General features: G+C 36.4%; 1 protein-coding gene across 1 annotated transcript; it reads left to right on the top strand.

The window, feature by feature from the left end:
- The first annotated feature begins 22 nt into the window (after positions 1 to 22).
- On the top strand, positions 23 to 7,280 carry LOC131792684 (elongation factor Tu-like). The gene is made up of 10 exons (XM_059110094.2): positions 23 to 165; positions 326 to 381; positions 1,496 to 1,532; positions 2,135 to 2,266; positions 3,143 to 3,309; positions 3,752 to 3,856; positions 4,227 to 4,298; positions 4,669 to 4,999; positions 5,368 to 5,519; positions 6,308 to 7,280. Exons 1-10 carry the CDS (start codon positions 126 to 128, stop codon positions 6,566 to 6,568), a joined length of 1,353 nt encoding a protein of 450 aa, XP_058966077.2. The 5' UTR covers positions 23 to 125; the 3' UTR covers positions 6,569 to 7,280.
- Positions 7,281 to 19,847: the final 12,567 nt, after the last annotated feature.

Here is a 19,847-nt window from a genome sequence, read left to right as displayed (position 1 = left end):
TTGCCTTATATATCGCGGGCTCATATGTTTCACAACGTGTGATGCCGAAAAGTGAGAGGATTGTCTGAAATAAGGCATAAATCTGCAAAAATATTGAGTAGATACGATCTCACAGACCCCTTAATATGTTTTCAGTGTCATTAAGAGGGCTGAGATGTCAGAAAGGTAAGATTTCGTGATTGGATTCTTCTCTAAAGTTAAATAGTAAAGCTCTCAAGGCCTGCATGGCGATTCGATATTCCACCTTGATTTTTTATTCTTAATTGACTTAAGGAAGGTTTCTCTGAGGATCGATTAGTTGCTAATGATACTTTAAATATTTCAGCTCTTAAGGAAGTCGTAAGAAACGCCAAGTCTCTCTACCTTAACTCTGGTTACAATGTAAGTGTATAGCGTTAGCGAATCGTGCATGTAAGTTACATAAGTTTGTTTCACACCACATCTTGACCTATAAGGGTGGACAGGGAACAGGAAGGAATACTGTGCATGATCATTACCATCGCATAATTCATTTACCTTTATGAACTAGATGCGTTCAATAGGCCATTTTTACAGTTGTGTACTTAGTTGCTAAGCCTTTCATTTGGAGTGAGGCGGAAAGAGACCTTGTTGTGATTGAGACCAGTATCAAGTTAGCATAATAACAAAACAATTTACATTTGAAAAACAGCGATGTTTGTATCACAAGAAGGTCACCCTTAGCCTCACTCCTGTTCAAAGGCTTGGCAATCGAGCATGCAACTGTAAAATGGATTATTGTGCACCTGTCAACATCAAGCCTAAGGGGGAGACCTAAGGTATCTGCAGGCATACAATATCTCTTGCCTTTCCCACCGTCCTGAATTTGACTTAAAACCTGGGCTTCCGGTTGGTGATGCTTGATTTTTTTGTTTGAAAAAATGTGACAAAATCACATCCTCACATGTGCTCTTTGTGACTGTCTCAGAAAAGATACAAAAAAAATTCTCAGAACTTGGCAAATCATATCAATTATTCATAAGTTAAGCACAACAACTGTTGATTTTATGGATAGTTTTGCCAAGGAAGGGGAATTGGATAAGATTTAACACCTTTTTCGGGTAAGGTAATGGAGATTATCAACAAGAATACTTTTGAAAAGTCTAGTGCACCACATATGACAGGGGTCCCCTCCCTTGGGATTCACACTTATTGATGCATGAGCAAATGTACTATGCACTTTCATAGAGCAGGACCCCAGGATTGTTAAAAAAAGATCAATGATTATGAACACTGAAAAAAAAATACCAGTTAATAATGATTAATGAAATCAAATGATATGTAAAATTAATAGACAATCACGCAAATCATTTTGTTGGTCATCAAGGATTATTTTTTCTTGCATTTCACTTTTAATCTATCCTTACCAACCAATCAAACAGCACTGATTGCCGTCTGGTTATTCGATTGTGTCAATAACAAATTTCCAATTCTAATCCTTAACCACATTACTTGAAATTTATTGACATTTTTCCAGAATGTGCTACTTTTACAGTCTGGAAGAAGAAGTGCTGGTAAGAACGTTTTTTTGGTCTTCTAAGTTCTTTGATTATTTTGTTGTGTAGTTCCTGTCAAGTAAGATAAAGTTATCATGAATAAACAATAAAAAATCACAATATACAAGGCGTGATAAAAGTTATTACAAATTCATTTTTGAAAATATATAGAAAGCCCTTAACCCTTAAACTCCCAGAAGTGATTAACATAAAACTTCTCCCTACAGTATCCCTATATTCTTCAGCAAACAGGTAATGAGAATCTTCAAACTTATCAGGTAAAAGCTGCTACCTTGATCTAGCCCCATGTTCTCATAACTAATTTACAAGGAAATGTGTAGCAGCTAGAGGGGAGAATTGATAATTAGATCTTGGGAGTTAAAGGGTTAAAGGTGACAAATAATCTACACAGTACTTCAAAGAAAAACAAATTGAATCTAAGGTGTGTCTACTTTATCTTTCCAATCATGTGTGCAATTTCTGCCTTGCTAAAATTAGTATTCAACTCGTGTTTGGTTGTTCTGGAGCCTCTTGCACTTAACACTGCTGATCTTCATCATGAATTAATTGTTAGTATATCTGAAGCTCTTTTGACTAAAAATACTTCTGGTCTCTTTTAGTGTTTCAAATACGAAACTATGCAGCCCCAGTTAAAAAGGAATCCTTTTCAAGGGACAAACCTCATGTGAACATTGGAACCATAGGTCATGTGGATCATGGAAAGACAACTCTTACAGCAGCAATCACTAAAGGTGCGGAACAGTGGACAATGCTTCCACAAATTTGGTTTCACTGCTATTGTTTATTTTGATTCCAGAAGTCTTTGTTTATTCCTGTGATCACTGACACTAGGGATTTCAAAATAGGCTACTGATTGTTGGAGTTCTGCTGGTCCAACTCCCATGAGTGGCCAAGACAGAATTTCTCCTTACAATATCAATACAATATCAACCAGATGAGTGATGAGAATAAAGAAAAATGTAAATTTGGGGATAATTTATTGATCCAATACTAAATTCTCTGAACTAATGTTATAAGAATTGTATGGTTGACAGTAAGGAGAATTACAAATTTGATCTGGGAGTCAAAGGGCTAATAACCTGTTGCCTGTTACTCTAGTCAAAATAATTACCTTTTAGCCCCTAATGAATGTTTCACAGTCACTTGGTTTTGCCGAGTCTGATTCCTACTTCAAAATATTTTGAAACCCTTGTAAGACCTGACTTACACCTAATTTCCCCTTTCAGTATCACCCCTGCATCAAACATTAAGGTCAACTTACAACTTGCAAAGCCCCCTGGTATTCACAGAAATCTTTGCATGTAACACAAGGATTTGATTACTGCTAATTCATTATTTGAGTGGTGCAAAACCAATGCTAAAGTTATCACACTGGCCAAATGGAAAAATAATAAATATCAAAAGGAGACAATTCCAACTAAAAGTAAGAAATGGCAAAGTGATTGAAGAAGTGATTGGTTAAACAGGATGGTACAATTTTGTCAAACCAATCACTGAGCTAATTTAAGCAAAAGCAGTGCAATCTTGGATGGCTTTCAACATTTAATGGAAAATGGCTCCAATCTTGTCAATGAATGCTAATATCCTTTAATTTGTATAATTTCCAGTGTTGGCAGAAGGAGGGACGGCAAACTACAAGTCGTATGCTGATATTGACAATGCTCCAGAGGAGAAGGCCCGTGGAATCACAATCAACACAGCACATGTTGAGTATCAAACGGACAGCAGACATTATGGACATGTAGACTGCCCAGGTCATGCTGATTACATCAAGGTATGGGGAATATTGTTCAAGTTAACTTTATTTTGACTTGACATTATGAAATGCAGTCGACTCTCACCTTGTAGACACTCTGCTATGGCGAAACATATAAAGAAATTACTGAAACTCCTGTTATTATGGACTCTTGCTATTACAGAAATGCAGACACTTTTGTTCCCCCAACCACACCCAAAACTCAAAAACCATAAACATTTGTAATAATGTGTGATGTAAATATGAAAGTGATTTTGGCTGTAATGAACACTGATTAAGCAGTGGTGAAAATAAGGTCTGAAAAAAATTCAGGCCTGTAAGTGATTTGAACCCATGACCTCTGCAATACTGGTGCAGTGCTCTGTGGACTGAGTCCAGAAGCCAACTGGGAGCTGGTCATCATGTTGGTTTGTAATAAAGTTGTGAAGTGATGAAAATCATATGTATGATGTGTTTTCAGAACATGATCACCGGAGCTGCCCAAATGGATGGTGCTATTCTAGTTGTGGCCGCAACTGATGGTCAAATGCCGCAGACGAGAGAACATCTCTTACTTGCCAGTCAGGTTGGTACAGATTGTTTTTCATTGGCACAATTACTAGTAATTATAACATCATAGTACAGTTTGTTGGTTTTTTTTTTAACTCCCAGCAGTGACCAAGACATATTTTCTCCCTAGAATGTCAATGCAATATCAAGCAAACAAGTAATGAGAATATAAAAAATATAAATTTAGGGATTATTGTCTGATCCAATACTAAATTCTCAGCATTAACATCATAAGCAATGTGTAACAAAGAACTCAATGCTTGACTCACTAGGTCTCAAAGTTCAGTGCACTGGCTATTCAACTGTCTTGCACTGTACTCAGAAAAAGGAGCTGTATTTACTTTCTTCGCTCAGCATAATTTGTTTTATTTTTTTTTGTCTTTCAGGTTGGCATTAAGCACCTTGTTGTGTACCTGAATAAAGCTGATGCTGTGGATGATGAAGAAGTTATTGAACTGGTGAGCTGACATCACTATGATGTTTGGGAGTGTTGCTATCCCTTCTTAACAGAATGCTAGTCCAATAGTTCAATGCTAGTCCAATGCTTGTCCAATGCTAGTCCAATGCTAGTCCAATGCTAGTCCAATTCTAGTCTTTCACTTTTCCTTGTTGATTTTTTGGTACCCATTTATACCATTGGGTGTAGAGAGAAAGAAATTAAATTGTTTTGCCCATGAACACAACACGATGAAGCACCACAAGCTTAAACCAAAGTGTTTCCATTTTGCATCTGGTGCACCAACCTCTAGGAACACCTGCCACAAATAAACCAAATGCTTACATGAAAGTGCTATTTGTAACATTTTTTTTTTTTTTAAACCCAAACAGGTTGAATTGGAGATGCGAGAGGTTCTATCTGAGTATGGCTTTGATGGAGAGAACACCCCCATTATTTCAGGGTCTGCTCTTTATGCATTAGAGGACAAGGAACCAGCGATGGGTAGAGAGACAGTTGTCAAACTCCTGAAAGCTGTGGATGAGCACATTCCTACACCAGACAGAGAACTTGACAAACCCTTTCTCCTCCCAGTTGAAGATGTTTTTTCCATTTCTGGGCGAGGCACTGTGGTAACAGGCAGGATTGAAAGAGGTACAATCAAGATTGGTGATGAAGTGGAACTCGTGGGACATAAATCCAAGGCAAAGACAATAATCACAGGTAAACTGAATGGATTAAAAAAAAAAATGCAACTACATGTGTATGATATAAAGTGTTGAAACCTCCTTTGCTGGAACAGATTTCCTCTTCAAAAAATTTCACCTTAAATTCAATGGCAATTATTTATACATATTTATATGTATATATAATAATATGTGTGTGTATATATAATATATATGTGTGTGTATATATACTTGGTAATTAAAATGGGAAACAAACATGTGCTTCTTTTTTAAATGAGTTCCCCTCGTAAACCAATTTTGGATTTACCAATTTCAGCATGTGTTGTAACCAAGAATTCAAATAACTTACTGCTTTTCATTGGTGTCAAACGGACAAAGTGAACATATTTGCCACTTTTGTTTCAGGTATTGAGATGTTTCACAAACTCCTTGACAGAGGGGAGGCTGGGGATACCTTAGGCGCATTGCTCAGGGGGACTAAGAGAGACGAAGTCAGACGTGGAATGGTGCTGTGTGCACCTGGAACCATCAAATCGCACAAAGAGTTTGAGGCTCAGGTACTGTAATGAGTTTAAATATACACTCATCTTATATGATATCAGCTGAGGATGTTCTTTATAAGTCTTATGAACCTTTTGCCTCCCCCCTTCCCGCACTAATCACAGGAAGGCTCGCATCGGCCGTGGGGCTTGAGAGGCAAAGACTAGCTGAATCGGCTGCCATGAGTGACCAAGACAGAAATTCTCTTCACAATATCAATACAATATCAACTAGATAGGTGATAAGAATAAAGAAAAATATCAATTCGGGTATAATTAGTTGATCCAATACTAAATTCTACAAACTAATATTATAAGAATTGTATGATAAGACAGGAAGGAGAATAATAAATTTGATCTGGGAGTTAAAGATCCCTTGGTGATCAAATCTGTCAAACAGAGCCTGATCGCAGGCTGCCCAGAAACTGGATTATGGTACAATTTGGACGATTCAAAGACGATTGTTAACAAAAAAAATTGTTAACTCGAGTATGATGGAATAGATGGTATATGTTGGTCGTGATGGTGAAACAAGAAAATCGAAACAAACATGGTTATGTGAGTGAACCAACCTGGCTTAGCTTTTGAATCAGTTTTTACATAAAAAAATCTGATCAACCTGTGTCTCGAACAGGTAAATCGGCAAGGAGGTTTGACTTGGCTCGAGGGAGAACTTTTTCACTGATGTAAACGCGCACAAATATTTTACCGCATAAGGGTTATCCTTTGAGTTTACTTGTAACCCAGGGTCATGTAAAAGATCCCTAAGAGAAATCCTTAGTCGTCGTTTTTCTTAAACCTTACAGGTGTACATATTGAAGAAGGAAGAGGGCGGACGCCACAAACCGTTTGTATCCAATTATCAGCCTCAGATGTACATCAGAACAGCAGACGTGTCGGCCACCATAAGCCTCCCGGAAGGGAAGGATTTTGTCATGCCCGGGGAAGATGCCTCATTCACTATTAAGCTCATGTTCGACATTGCGCTTGAGACTGGGCTCAGGTTTACCCTTCGAGAAGGCAGCAGGACTGTGGGGACAGGGGTGGTCACTAAGATAATCGATTGATGGAATTTACTGTCATAACTGACCCCTCCCTAGTAATGTAAGCGTTGCGCCACTATTCTACAGCAGTCTTGTCACAAGAAAATATGTTTGAGTTTGCAAAACTGCTTTGCTTGATCATTTCTTTTTTCTTCTTTTTTTTTAAATTTCAAACTGAAAGAGATTATAGTGGAGTTGAGGAAAGCCAGCAAAAATTAAAGATGAGAAAAACCCTATTGCAATTTAGTTTGGAAGCTTCTTGACCTTTAAACTCGTATTAGTGACCAAGACAGAATTTCTCCTTTCAATATTAATACAATATCAAGCAGACAAGTAATGAGAATATAGAAAAAATATCAATGTGGGAATAACTAGTTGATCCAATACCAAACTCCGAAGTAACATCATAAGAATTGTATGGTAGACAGTAAGGAGAATTGCTAATGAGATCGAACGATCAACTATTATTGGAGAAGGAACATCTACTTGTCAACCATTTTGCTGTTGTAAAAGGAAAGGACAGATCTCTGTGATGTTCTGCACTGTGACTAGCAGGTCTTTCTGTCAGATGACCTTATATAGACGGTTTTCTCTTAGGAGGCCAGAAAGCTGAAAACTTAAAAGAGGCTAATTGTTCTTGTCTTGTACTTTGTATTCTCGTAATTTGCGTTCGACTGCTTGGAATTCTTTAGTTGTACTTATGCCTGTTTTGTAATTAAAACTGTTAATTGGTTAGGATTTGTTATTGAGCGTATTAGTGTACATTCATTTCACGATGTATTTCTTCAAATTCGTGTGGGAGAAAATCGATCCTTGTGTTTTTGTATGAATAAAGAGTGTGGAATTGTTTACGCGAATAATTTATAGGGATTTACTAGTGAGGGGAAGGCTTAAAGGAACCGGCGTTTCCTGTAACGTATATCGTTATCGATCTTTGTGTTAATTAATTGTTCTTTAGTGGGTGCCCTCATGGGTCGGTACTAACGTAAGATATTAATTAAGTATTTTAAGAGGATCACGACGGCAACGGCAACGGCGACGGCAACGAGGACGTGGCCAAACATAAGAGCTACTGAATGGGCAAAACAATAGCTAATCACGTGCATTTTAAAACTCCCCGCCCAACAACAACGTGAAATCACCAAGATTTGCGTGGTCAGCCGCTGAGAACGGAAACCCCGACGGCAAGCTATTTAAATTTGGAACTTAACCCCTTCTCGCTAACGTTATGTTGAAGTCGAGGTGTGGCGCTGTAAGAGACAGTAAACACATCCAGCCATTCGCGAAATTCTGACTAAATTTACATTCTTTTTTAAATCGACGTCTTCCTTGCCGGTGTCGTCCTGATTGCCCAAGGTCCCTAAATTAAGTCTCCGCCGTGGTACTGAATCGCACCACCGTTGACCTTTCAACTTTCGATTTTTGGTTTGTGATCCTCTCGTGCCTTATACCAATTTCTTTGTAAAAAGGATGAAGGAATTGGAGACATCTGTCATGCCTGGATAGCCAAGAACTGCTGCCCTTCCTCCAACCAGTGTTTCCCTAAATTGACTTCCCTGGAACTTGATCAGTAAAATGCGTAAACCGATTTATGAGCCTGTAAGACAGATACTAGTTTCTGCTTTAAAAACATTCATTTTTTTTCAAGATTGTGTTCTCTTTCGTAACATACCTTTAATATTCATCGTAAAAAATAAGTGAGGAAGTAACCGCACTTAAATCCGTGGGCACTTCGGTTTTGAAATGGTCGAGAGGAGTTCAGCTGCATTTCAATATCAGTTAAGATATTGTGAAAATGTTGAACGCAAAGCAAAAAAGAGATGCTTTGTATCGAGGAAGATTCCCTTGCATCCAAATGTAGCATATTCCCATGTCGAATCAAATTCAGCTCTGTGAGCCTTTCAGTTTACGCGGGGATGATTGAAGCCTTGTAAGTTAAATGATTTTTTTTTCAATATTCAAAGGCGCTCAATATTTGTTTGTCGGACTCAACCAAAACTCGACTTTTCCAAGGCGTGGGTAATTAGCGGAGGAGGAAAAATAAGGCGTATTAGCTTGAGGTCAAAGTTGAAATTTTTGTTGTCTTTTTTACTACCGGTGAATTTTTAAGAAGAAAAGGTTTTCTCTCCTAATTTCTCTGAGCATAGAATAAAAACTACCCTTGTTGACCGTTAACATCATTTTCAAAGTAAGTTTATTTTCGACGCGTCCTAAACCGTACCAGCGAGAAGAGTGTAATAATTTTGCATGTGAAATAAATCATGATAATGTGCCCACGAATAAATAATTTCCAAAACTTTCTTTGGGAAAGAGACTAAAGGTAATTCGGATCTGGGCCATCGGACACTCCTAGAAAAGAAGATTGTGTGTTAGTTAAACTGATAAACGAAGGTAAAAACGTGAACGCTTTTTTTTTTTTTTTTTCGAGTTTTGTTTTTTCGGACTGGAACAATTTGTTGTTATTGTGTAAATATTCACGGGTGCAGCGCATATATCTCTAATTAAAGCTATTGACACGCAATAGCTCGGCTTGCAGAGACATTCAGAAAGCAAGATATTTAGTTGTATAAATATCTGAGAGTTTGCGTGCAGATAGCGTTATTCATTACAGCTCTACAGTTGAGGCAAACAGCTCTGGAAAGCAAAGTGTCGAACATTTCAAGACAGGATCACAGGTAAATCTTGTTCTTTTTTATTATTATTGTCATTTTCGTGAAGGGAAATTATATATTTGATTTGATATGAAAACTTTTGGTGAACAGTGATTACTGTGCAAAAACAGTCGGTGTCTCGAAGTCAGAGTCGAGTGTGAGCATTTGAAACGGCGAAAAAATTTCAGTGTATTTATTGAATTACGATATTTAGATAGGCTTACCTAGTTCAACTTTAAAGCTGGTTTAAATAGGGGGCTGTGAACAGACCACAACATCTACGCTCCCTACTCTTTGCGAGAATGTGTGGGTTCTTTAACGTCCGCTGTATATGATTTCTGATGCTCTCTCAAGACACTCTGTGTATTTCTAATGTTCTACAAAGCTCTTTTTAGGTTTTACTTTCTCATTTTTTCCCAGTTGATAATAGTTGTGATACTATTTTGTTATCAGTCCGAAATGCACATCTCATTTTAGTACTCGAAGGTTTCGCCCATACCGGAATTCGTTCTTACCACGACAAATTCATCCCCAAATGTTGAGAACTACTTGGCTTCACTAAAGGACACCACATGGTACCAAACAGAAAGCCTCAGTTTGACAGGATTACTGCCTTCGTTGTTGTTTTAAGCGCAGTTTTTTCTTCGTTAAATCAATAAAGAAACCAGGCTTATATTAATTTCGCTCTGATTAAGGGCTAACGCTCGAAACGTCCGCTTTAGAAATTCTGTACGGTGGCAGATTTACATAACCACTCAGGTGATAATGCCATGCTATCCTTTAATACCCCGGTCGTTTCGTTACCAGCATTTTCTGTTATTTGGTAAGTTTGTTCCTAATAGACAAGATTAAAAAACTATCATTTGAGTTTTTTTTTAAGTTAAGTATCGATTTACGGTAAATCAACTCTGACTGACTAAAATTACCTATTTGGAACTTATTTTCTCAGGTCAAAGGTCAAACTCACCAACAAGTGACTTCCCGCGAATAGAAAATAATTTTTTTAAATACTATGATTTCATTTTTTTAAAGTTAAGTATCGATTTACGGTATATCGACTTTGACTAAAAAAAAAAACTATTAGGAACCTATTTTCTCATATCAAAAGTCAAACTCACCAACGAGTGACTTCCTGCGAAAGCATTCGCCTTTTGCTTAAAATAGATAATAATTTTGCCCAAAGAAAAATAATTAAAAGAAAGCAAATCTCGTTTGGTCGTAAAAGCAAGATTTCCGCACAGGCCCACACTTCATTATGCATACAGTTCTTGGATAAAGAAACCAGCCGCGAAAACAATATATTGACTTTGGGAAAAAAGATTTTTCTACAATAGTATGAAGCTGTGTGGAAATCCGTTACCGTCGAAGCTTTAGAAATAATTTGAAAAACTCTGTGGTTAACCTCGATGTCGTATTTGTTGAGGTGGGTCGATCTTAGTGGGAGCGAACTAATGATGGGTCCAATACCACACCACCCACCACTCCGCTATTATGTGACACTCGCTTTGAATACTGACAAGTACTGCCCATGTACTTCTCTTTAAACTCATTATCGATTGATCGAAATAATGACTCTCCGGCTTTGCGATCCGTTTCGTAGCGTGATAACGAGCCCGCTAATGCACCAAGGTAGAGCAGCGGTATAAGCCACATTGCGCAAGATGCGTAAGAGATTTGTACTTCTCTTCACCTATGTGGTTGACAACAGATTAAATTGTAATCTCTTGCAACGTGTTGAAGCTGTTTGGGGAAATTACTTAATGTTCACTCTAGGGAATGAAAGGGTTAAAAATTGTTACAAGACAGCGCTTTATTCACATAAATCAGTGAAATCATATTGTAATAATTATTTTATTTTACAGCATTGCTGATTTATTAAAAAATGTTTTTTATTAGTTTCAAGTTGGTAATGTTACTTTGTGTGTTGAGGTCAAAAGGATGTTAAATGGCAAAACAAAATATATGAATCATGAAATGAAATGCTTAACTTTGAACTGATAGAATTTTCGGGGGTAGACTATTGCGAAATCAGATGCAGGGATTTCTGCACGGACAATGACGTAGATACTGAACTTTCTCGGACGAGCACTATCTTAATTTTTATCTAGTCAAGAATAGGCCAGCACTCACAATAGGCGACTCGTCGTCACAACACAGAGCAAGGAAAAGTTGCAGCATTGGTGATAACTCGCTTCGTGAGATCAGGATAATTTCTGTACGTGGGAATATCAGCTCCTGTAACATAATTAATAAATATTGAGCAAATCTAGCCTCAGGCTTCGTTGGTAATGAATATCTATAATTTTATCACTCTGCGTAAACATATTCATGTCCTTTTCTGCCTGTTTCTAAGCTAAACTGTTGGTGTACGTCTCTATTGGGAATATCAATATTGAACATCAAACACGAAAATATTTTTTGAAGCTAATTTTAAATCGTAAAGGGAATCTACATATTTTCGGTCGATTCATCTCCTTCACAAATAAAGAGCAAAGGAATTTTATTCTTTCCAGACTTATTCTTCATCAGACTCATCCATGCATATCCTATCATGACTTCGTAAATTAAAAATCTTAGGCTTGAAAAGATCGCTCAAGTTCATTCGGTTGAGCGATTCGAGTTCAAATTATCGAAAGAAAAATCGACTAGCATACCTTTCATAGGGTCAAAATCATAGCAAACATTTGCCTTCGTTTTTAAAATGTAGTTTAACGTGCTTTTAGGTCGTAACTTACGTCCAGTTTTCAAGCCAGACTTTCAAAAATTAAAATTTTTTAATTTGTTGTCGCCTGCGGTCACAATAACCAGGAAAATCAAACTTGTATTTATTAACGTGTTTAAATAAACACCACACCGCAATAGCAGCCTGTGGTTCCACTTTATTGCGTTCAAACTTGTTGGTATGTTCCACATCGGATACAAGGTATGATGAACTAGGATACTTTGAGATTAATATTATACGCTATAGCTATTTTTTTTCGTCTACGTAGCGAGTTGAACGATGATTCCGACTTATGTATGCATGATTATAAGTCGCTGTTAGACTTGACTTAACGTATGTTACATCTCTATTATCCATATTACAGTAAATTCTTCGCTATTATTCGTTAGTACAAAATTCCGCTCATTCTTAGCGAGAGAGAACTCCATTACTTCTGAACTTTATTCTGAGACAGACGAAAATGTCCGTTTCGATCTCCATGTTGAGGAGAAAACATTGATGTGACATTTGATGACATGTCTGTTGCTCAGATCTAACCGAGAATATTTAGTACATCCTTTGTCTTTCCAGAACAACACAATTGTTGAGCTAACATGTTTAAAAGATCGTGATTAGTGCAACATAGTTGTACTATTTAAGGGCGGCTTGCAATGTTTCGAAATATCATATTGATCACAAGTCTGTTACCGATGAAGAGATGCAATTTTTATGCTCGATTGAATTTCGGTAAAAGAGCATCAATATTCCATCGAACTTGTGATCTCAAGTGCAATTTAATCGAAGTATAGTGACGTAGTGTAATCGAAGAAGTAAAGTAGAATATCGGTAATTATTCACTGAATATATTTTTAGGTCCGTATAGCTTAGAATATCACCTCTTAAGGAGATAACCAAGTCAACTAAGGTATTGAATTTAGTGAAGTTTCTTGCAATGAAGGTTTGTTATCAATAGTTTTCGTTGTAATTTATAAGTATCGAAAATCGAAAGAGAGGGTAGTAACAAAAGTTAAGTACCTCTCAATATTGCAGGGTGAAATTTCCGGAACATATGTTAATTCACTACCTAACCTTATCCGCATCATTGCTTTTAATCACGGTTTATGCGTTTTAGAGGCCTTTCGATCTGTTGTGAAAAGAAACCAAAACAGCTCATCCTTCGGCGCCATGGTTTATATGCAATAATATCACGTACATTGTAAATGTGAGGATATTCATGATCCGCTATTGTTAAACCGCGAAGATCTACTTGTCAAGAACACAAAGAAAATATTTCCTTTGTTTATCTTCAGTTCAAATCATAAAATCCTCTAGTAAGTTCTACTCTAGTACTGTTTCTCTTGTGTATGCCCACTCCTAACGATTCCTGGTTGATAGATTAAGGAAGGTCAGTTTAATTACAAATGTACTATATGCCGGAAAGTGCGTTTAATCTGATTAACATCCTCTGAAAATGCTTTATAGTTTGAAATGTCGACTTACATTTGCTGAGTTGGGCGGAAATCAGAAACTTTCGATGAATTGAATTCTGTCGAACAACTAAATGACACGGATGAGAAAAGTCACTGATTAAGTGCGGTTATGTTTATTGTGGAGTTACTCAGTCAGTGTTTCCGAAGTGATTGTTACACTTGCTTTGGATTTTGACTTTTTAGCATCATGTTTTATTCCAAGCAAAAGGGATAAATTAAAAATAGCTCGGTTTTTAGAATGTTAAAGCTAAATTGACTCCTGAATCGGAGGCGTAAAAGTAAAATTACTGTTAGGACGAACATGCCCCTTCCGTCAATAGTAATCAAGAAACAATTCCATATTGAGCTTGGTCCACCTGCAAGTCAGGGGAAAAATATTTTATTATGTATCAGCTACTACCAAATAGCTTTTGTGGACTTTGTGTCTTAAGAAAGTGAAAAATTTTTCTGCAAGTTTTAAGTCCTTCTGGAATAAAAGAAAAGTCATGTTTTAACTTTATTACTTAATATTGTTCAGGGTCAAATCACCAATGAAAAGGTTACTTCCTCGCGTAAAACTGCTAAAACTGCATTTTAATCAGTTGTTATTTCAAGAAAAACATCAGTGTTATTACTGCCTCCCCTAATTGACTCATGACTATGAAGGAAGATCTTTTTACATCCAGTTAGCAAGGTTTAATGCGACGGAACGTAAGCTCATTTCTTCAGTTGTTTCAGCTAGTTTATTTTCATTAGTATCTTACGCTGAAATATTTGGACAAACTGCTCCAACACTGACTTCTACAAAGCTTTTCTTTGAATATTCATCCTTACTGAATCCATCTATTAATGTAGGTGTTATTAATGGTCGCAAAACTAAATAATTCTGAACGGATTGTAAGCTGCTTGCACTTATTTCATACCCGTTATTGCCAGAACATTTGTGTTTCATCTTGTTTGATATTGCACTGAGATCATGTATGCTAGTATGTTTTTATCGTAAAACATGAAGCTGGATCTCAAATGGACTTCATCGCACACTGAATTGGTATTTTAGGGCATCTTTCCCCATTAAATTTCTATATATGCAAAACTTTTACTTTTCAAGCGTCTAACAAGTCAACTGACCACTTCCGCGGAGATGAAGAAAGCGGTATGCGCGGTTTATTGAAAAGACGAGTTAGTCGACTGTAAGGGATACAGGCCTAAAAGGATGGATTTTCTGCATGCTCTATGAGGACATCATTTCACCATTGACAACAACAAATTGTGAGAGCTTTTCGTCGAGTGAATGTGCATTCAAAGGGGAAATGACGTTCAGTTCATTTGTTAATTCATGTATTTGAAGTAAGACTTTCATCTCCGCGGGACTTATCGTATGAAAGTGAACGGTGCGGACCTGTTGCCGAGCATCTAGCACACTTTTTGAGTAAGAGCGTTTTCCGCTGTTTTACCCATTTAGCATTGAAAACATTCAGTCATCGATTTAAATCAACCAGACAGAGGTTGAATTTGGTAAATTCTGTGAATTCTCTGATTTGAATTTAAATCTAAATGAATTGGGCTCCTACGTGGACTAATAATTTTAAGGGTACCTTTTTTTTTTTTCATTTTGCAACATGATCATACTTGCCTTTCATTTTATTTGTCTAAGCAATCTGTAATGTTCGATAACCATTTTTTGCTTTCGTCAATTTTGCATAATCATTAAGTCACCGACGTTTTAGCCATTGAGCACAATGTCTTTGAATGTTTCTACGACGTGTACGTTACTTAGAGAATTTACTGTATCAAGCAAATTGGCCTGATCTACCGATGATTGCGGCAGGCGGTATATTGAGATAATACGAGGACACGATTACGTTTTTGCCATCTTACCTCGCTATTGGGAAAAGAGAACAAGCCTTCGTTTTACGATAAGTAAGTTTATTTTTTCTTATAACTACCAACGGTTTTCTTTCAGGATTTTTGCTTAAATTATTCATGCCTCGAGCGTTTGAACCCTTCGGTTGACGTGAAGTTTTTTTAGACTCCGAAGTTTGTCCAGCCTGTTTTATGCTGTCAGTCAGTAGAGATGATCGAACCAATGGGCACGAGAAAATCAAAGAGTTTCAAGTTTAGAATTAAGTGACAGTACCAGCCATTCCTTTGCTCCTCGTTTTTTCTTAGTCACCCCTCTTCTAGATCGCTTTTCCCTCTGCTGCCTGAGGCAGGCCAAAGATTGTATCATGTTCAGGCCGGTATTTCAACTTTGTTTTTTTCACAGCTGGGTGCAAGGTCATTTCACATTAGGTGGATCCCCAGTGGAGCCAGCACATTTTGGCGCCAAAACATTTACTGTCAGAGTCACAACGTCCACAAGTATATCTATCACTAAGTGACAAATTAAGCTTACAAATATCAGATATTGAAAGATATACAGTAAGAGACGCATATGTTGACTAGCTATGCTCAAGAGTGCTGATAAATAACGATGGAAAGCTATCTGGTATTATCTCGGATTGCATTCTACGTTATGGCGCGACAAAATTTTGCAAATTAAAATTTAAACTTACAAATTGTTTTTATTAATGTTTTTTTCCAGAGTTTTTCTTTTTCAATAACGATTGCATTTACAATTAAAATTGATTGATTGATTTGTATTCGGGCTTTGAAATTGAATTTCATTTGTGCTGTTGACAAAAAATCCCACATGAAACATGACTATTGCATGAGTTTCAAGGTCTGCTTGTTGTTGTTGCCGTTTTTTTTTTAATCTCACAAATCATAATTTGTTGTTGGACGTAGAAAAACCGGAAACCCTTATCAATTTTTAAAAATTCATAATCCAAGGCCAAATCTAACCTACCTCTCCATTTCACTTTTGGAGGAAATAAAATTGACTCGCTCGTTGTTAATATTATGATAGCTTTACTATATCCTTTCTTCGCAAACGCAAAGTGTGCGTTTAAGAAAACAGATTTTGAGAATTTCTGAATTTAATTCTGTCCTTAATATCTTTTTCACTGAACCAAAACAAACTTGTATTTAAAAAGAATGTAGGTAACAATTTCTCGTTCCACGATGTCTTTAACAACCCTGTTTTCCTAATCTTCTATACCATTGATTCTGTATGGGCCTGATTTGAATTTGCAAATTAATACTTTGCAAAATTATCGAGTTTATTAAATTTTAGCCAATATCTCGTCGTTTTTCCGGGGCTGATGACCAATAAATATTCTCTCCTTACAAAATCAATACACTATCAACAGACAGGTAATGAGAAAAAGGAAAATATCAACAAATTTTTTGATCTCAGACCCAATTATTGGAGCTAACTTATCGAGAAATGGGGAGGCATAAAATGCTTGTAGCACATATTCAAACCTTGAAAGTTTTCATATGCTATGTCTTTGTTTGAGCTGGAGTTAAATATTCTTTTCCCACACATCAGAATAATTGTTTCAATATATACCACACAGATGCCATTAAATTCATTTATTTATTTCAATATACCGAAAAATGGTTTGAAATTAAACTCTCGACGCGCAATTTTGTCTCAACGGCTGTTCGGAGGTAAATAGTGCTTATTATTCTCTTCTTAAGTAGCCAATCAGCTCGCTCGAAAAGCACTATTCACTTGTGTGGTGAGCACAAATTGTTCTTAAATTCATGATTTCCCTCATATTTCACTGTCATTCCATGTATAATAACGTAACCGGACCCCAAATATAAAGCAGTTCCTTTTATTTTTGCCGTTTCCGTTAATTCTTTTGTCAGATTTTTGCATATATCCGGCGTAATATATTGACATCATAACGTAGAATGAACGCCAGAAGTTTATATGTAATGACAATACAATTTTAGAGCGCTTTTTCAATTTAAAATCTGTCTAATCTGTATTGAAATAAACTAAAAGTTTCTGACAACTATTGCTGCTGATCGAGACGTTTTTTCTTCTTCTTTTATTTCACAATTTCTTAGAACGTTTTCCTTTGTTTTAGACTCGGTAAATGGCTGTAGAAAACCATTTAATTCCTTTTTGGAATTTCTTGGTTCTATTTTCCTTTTCTTATTTTCAATTTTTTCGTTTTTCGTACTCAAGTAAAATCTCGCAAAACTCATGACAGTACTTTGGTGATTACAGGGGCACGGACTGTCAGCTGGTATTCTTAGTGAATCTACAGAAAATAATGAAAACTGTCTTACACTAGTCGAGTATGGAGCTCTGATAAGTTTGGGAAGGAGGCGTTTTGTGATGATGATGATTTTTAATCAATAGACTTAATTCACCGTAATTCAATCATAGTTTATTCGAACTAAAAATGGAGAGAGACAAGGAGGATTCATTTGCAGTTCTTAAAGTCCTTGATCTAAGGTTCTTTCTCCAAGTTCCCATCTCTGATTTTCCAACGCCACAAATTCCGAGTCGAATCGGAAGCAGTGAAACCAAAACCTCTTCGCACACGTGCCGATTTTAAACTTGAATCAATCATCCTTGTGGTTATGTCAGTGAGGACTAAAAGTTTATCGAAACAAATAGAACTTTATGGAATTTTATTTTTAAAAGTCGTCAAGCAAAGCAATTTAAGCAATTGCAAAAAAGAAACCTGGAAAAAATTCAGGCTACGACGGACTTTGGGCCCTACTACCGATTGAGCTACTCACCCACATGTTAGGAGTGAGGCAAAGTTACGAGGGTTCATTTTCTCCCTAGAGGAATCAATGCCGTCAGTTGATACAACAGCAAATGCTTTTTTATTTGTCAAGGTTTTGAGAGAACAGCTAAAAAAAGAAGTCAAATGTTGATAAACATTAATTAATTCCTCAAATCATTCAACACGTCCAATGTGGCCCATTCTGCTCTGAAATTATTAAGAATCGTTTGGAAGTATTTATTTGCGGAGGTAAAACAAAAAAGACCTTGAGAAATTTCATAAAACTTTCACATGTCTTCAGGTTCTCTGCCCACGCTATTTTTGTAGGATTTTTCCGAATCGGGAAAATGTTATTGCGTTTTTTACTTTAATTTTCTGTTGTCAGCTGGCAAACTCGATGAAAAAAGATCAAGATAAAACTCTGATCACCGGTTTGACTTCGGTTTAATTCCTTACTGTAATATTAACTGTATGTAAAAACTAATACAATAATGTAATTTGAAAAACTTTTTTCGATAGGGGATAAAGCTCCGAGGCGTCTCTAGTGCGTTTAAGACATTGTTTTAACGTTAAGGTCTTGATGTAAGTACTCTTCTGAAAAAAGGTTCCAATATTCAAATTTTGATCTGATTTGTATTGCTACTGATTAGGTCGATGTTATTCAGTTTTAAAATCGGGGTGTCGCAACAACAAAGTTTTTGGTGGCACTTTCTCTATCATCAGCAATTCATGAAAAATCAATAATTTTAGTTCCTTTGTTTGTTTCTTTTGTAAGCTTGAAGATGTTTAACCCATTTGATTTTACCGCTTCTGTAAACTAACTTCGAACTGAATGGTATTACTTTCTTTGTTTGAAGAAGTCGGCACTTTGTCGCGTTCTGATAACAATCTTTATTTTATTGTTTTATCAAAGTAAGGTACGTATGTAGCGAAAGATTGGCAGAGTGATGTTTTCGTGGAGACCGCAATATTGTTGCAATTTGCTATCTCAGTGACAACAGATAATAGATGGTATGTTAAATTTTTTTCTGCATTTCGCATAAAAAAAGTTGGGTTCATCGCATTAGGGAACAACCTAAAGTGCAATGATATTGTGAAGTCCTTTTCTCTTTTTTTTCTTTCTACATCTGGTAGAATTTAATTGATGTTGGTTTAGGAAAAATGAGTACGTGATAATGGCCTGTAGCTAAAAAAAGTACGCCCCTTTTTTTTTTACTCGCGAACGACTCAATTTGCGCCCTCGAAAAGATTTATGATAAACATAAAGGTCCAATATTTCTTATGAATAAACGTTACATTTGAAAATCAGTGTTTTTGAAATAAAAGTTTGTAATTAATTTGGATCGTGGAGAATTCAACAGCTGGAGCATATTGAGTACTGTTATCACATCGAAAAAAAATAAAAATGTATTTCCTTTATTGACCCAAACATGCCATTTACAAATAAAATTGAATAAACGAGACGAGTCTAACGAAATTTCCCTTGAATGATTTTCGGAAAAAAAAAATTTTTGAGCAAACTTCGTGTTTCCTTAATGGACAGTTTTGATCTTCTGCAAATTAAAGGTATAGTATGTACATTAATTTTTTGGCAAGATTCAGAAAGAAAGACAACACTGTGTCCAATAAAAGGACGTTGCTGTGTCTCGAGTTATTTACTTATGCAAGAAAACTCTCACAAACGGAAATAATAATAAATTATGCAGGTTTAATATGCGTTTGTTTCCGCTCCCCTAAATGCCTAAAGGCAGGAGCTATCGTGAAAAAGGATATAAGGAAAGTTTCATTTGTTGACCAGCGCAAAAGAAGTCAGTAGTTCAAACCTGCGAAAGAACGCAGAAAAGT

Source organism: Pocillopora verrucosa, chromosome 2, assembly GCF_036669915.1.
Source record: "Pocillopora verrucosa isolate sample1 chromosome 2, ASM3666991v2, whole genome shotgun sequence".
Lineage (NCBI taxonomy): Eukaryota > Metazoa > Cnidaria > Anthozoa > Scleractinia > Pocilloporidae > Pocillopora > Pocillopora verrucosa.
This window is presented reverse-complemented; position numbering and strand designations above follow the sequence as displayed.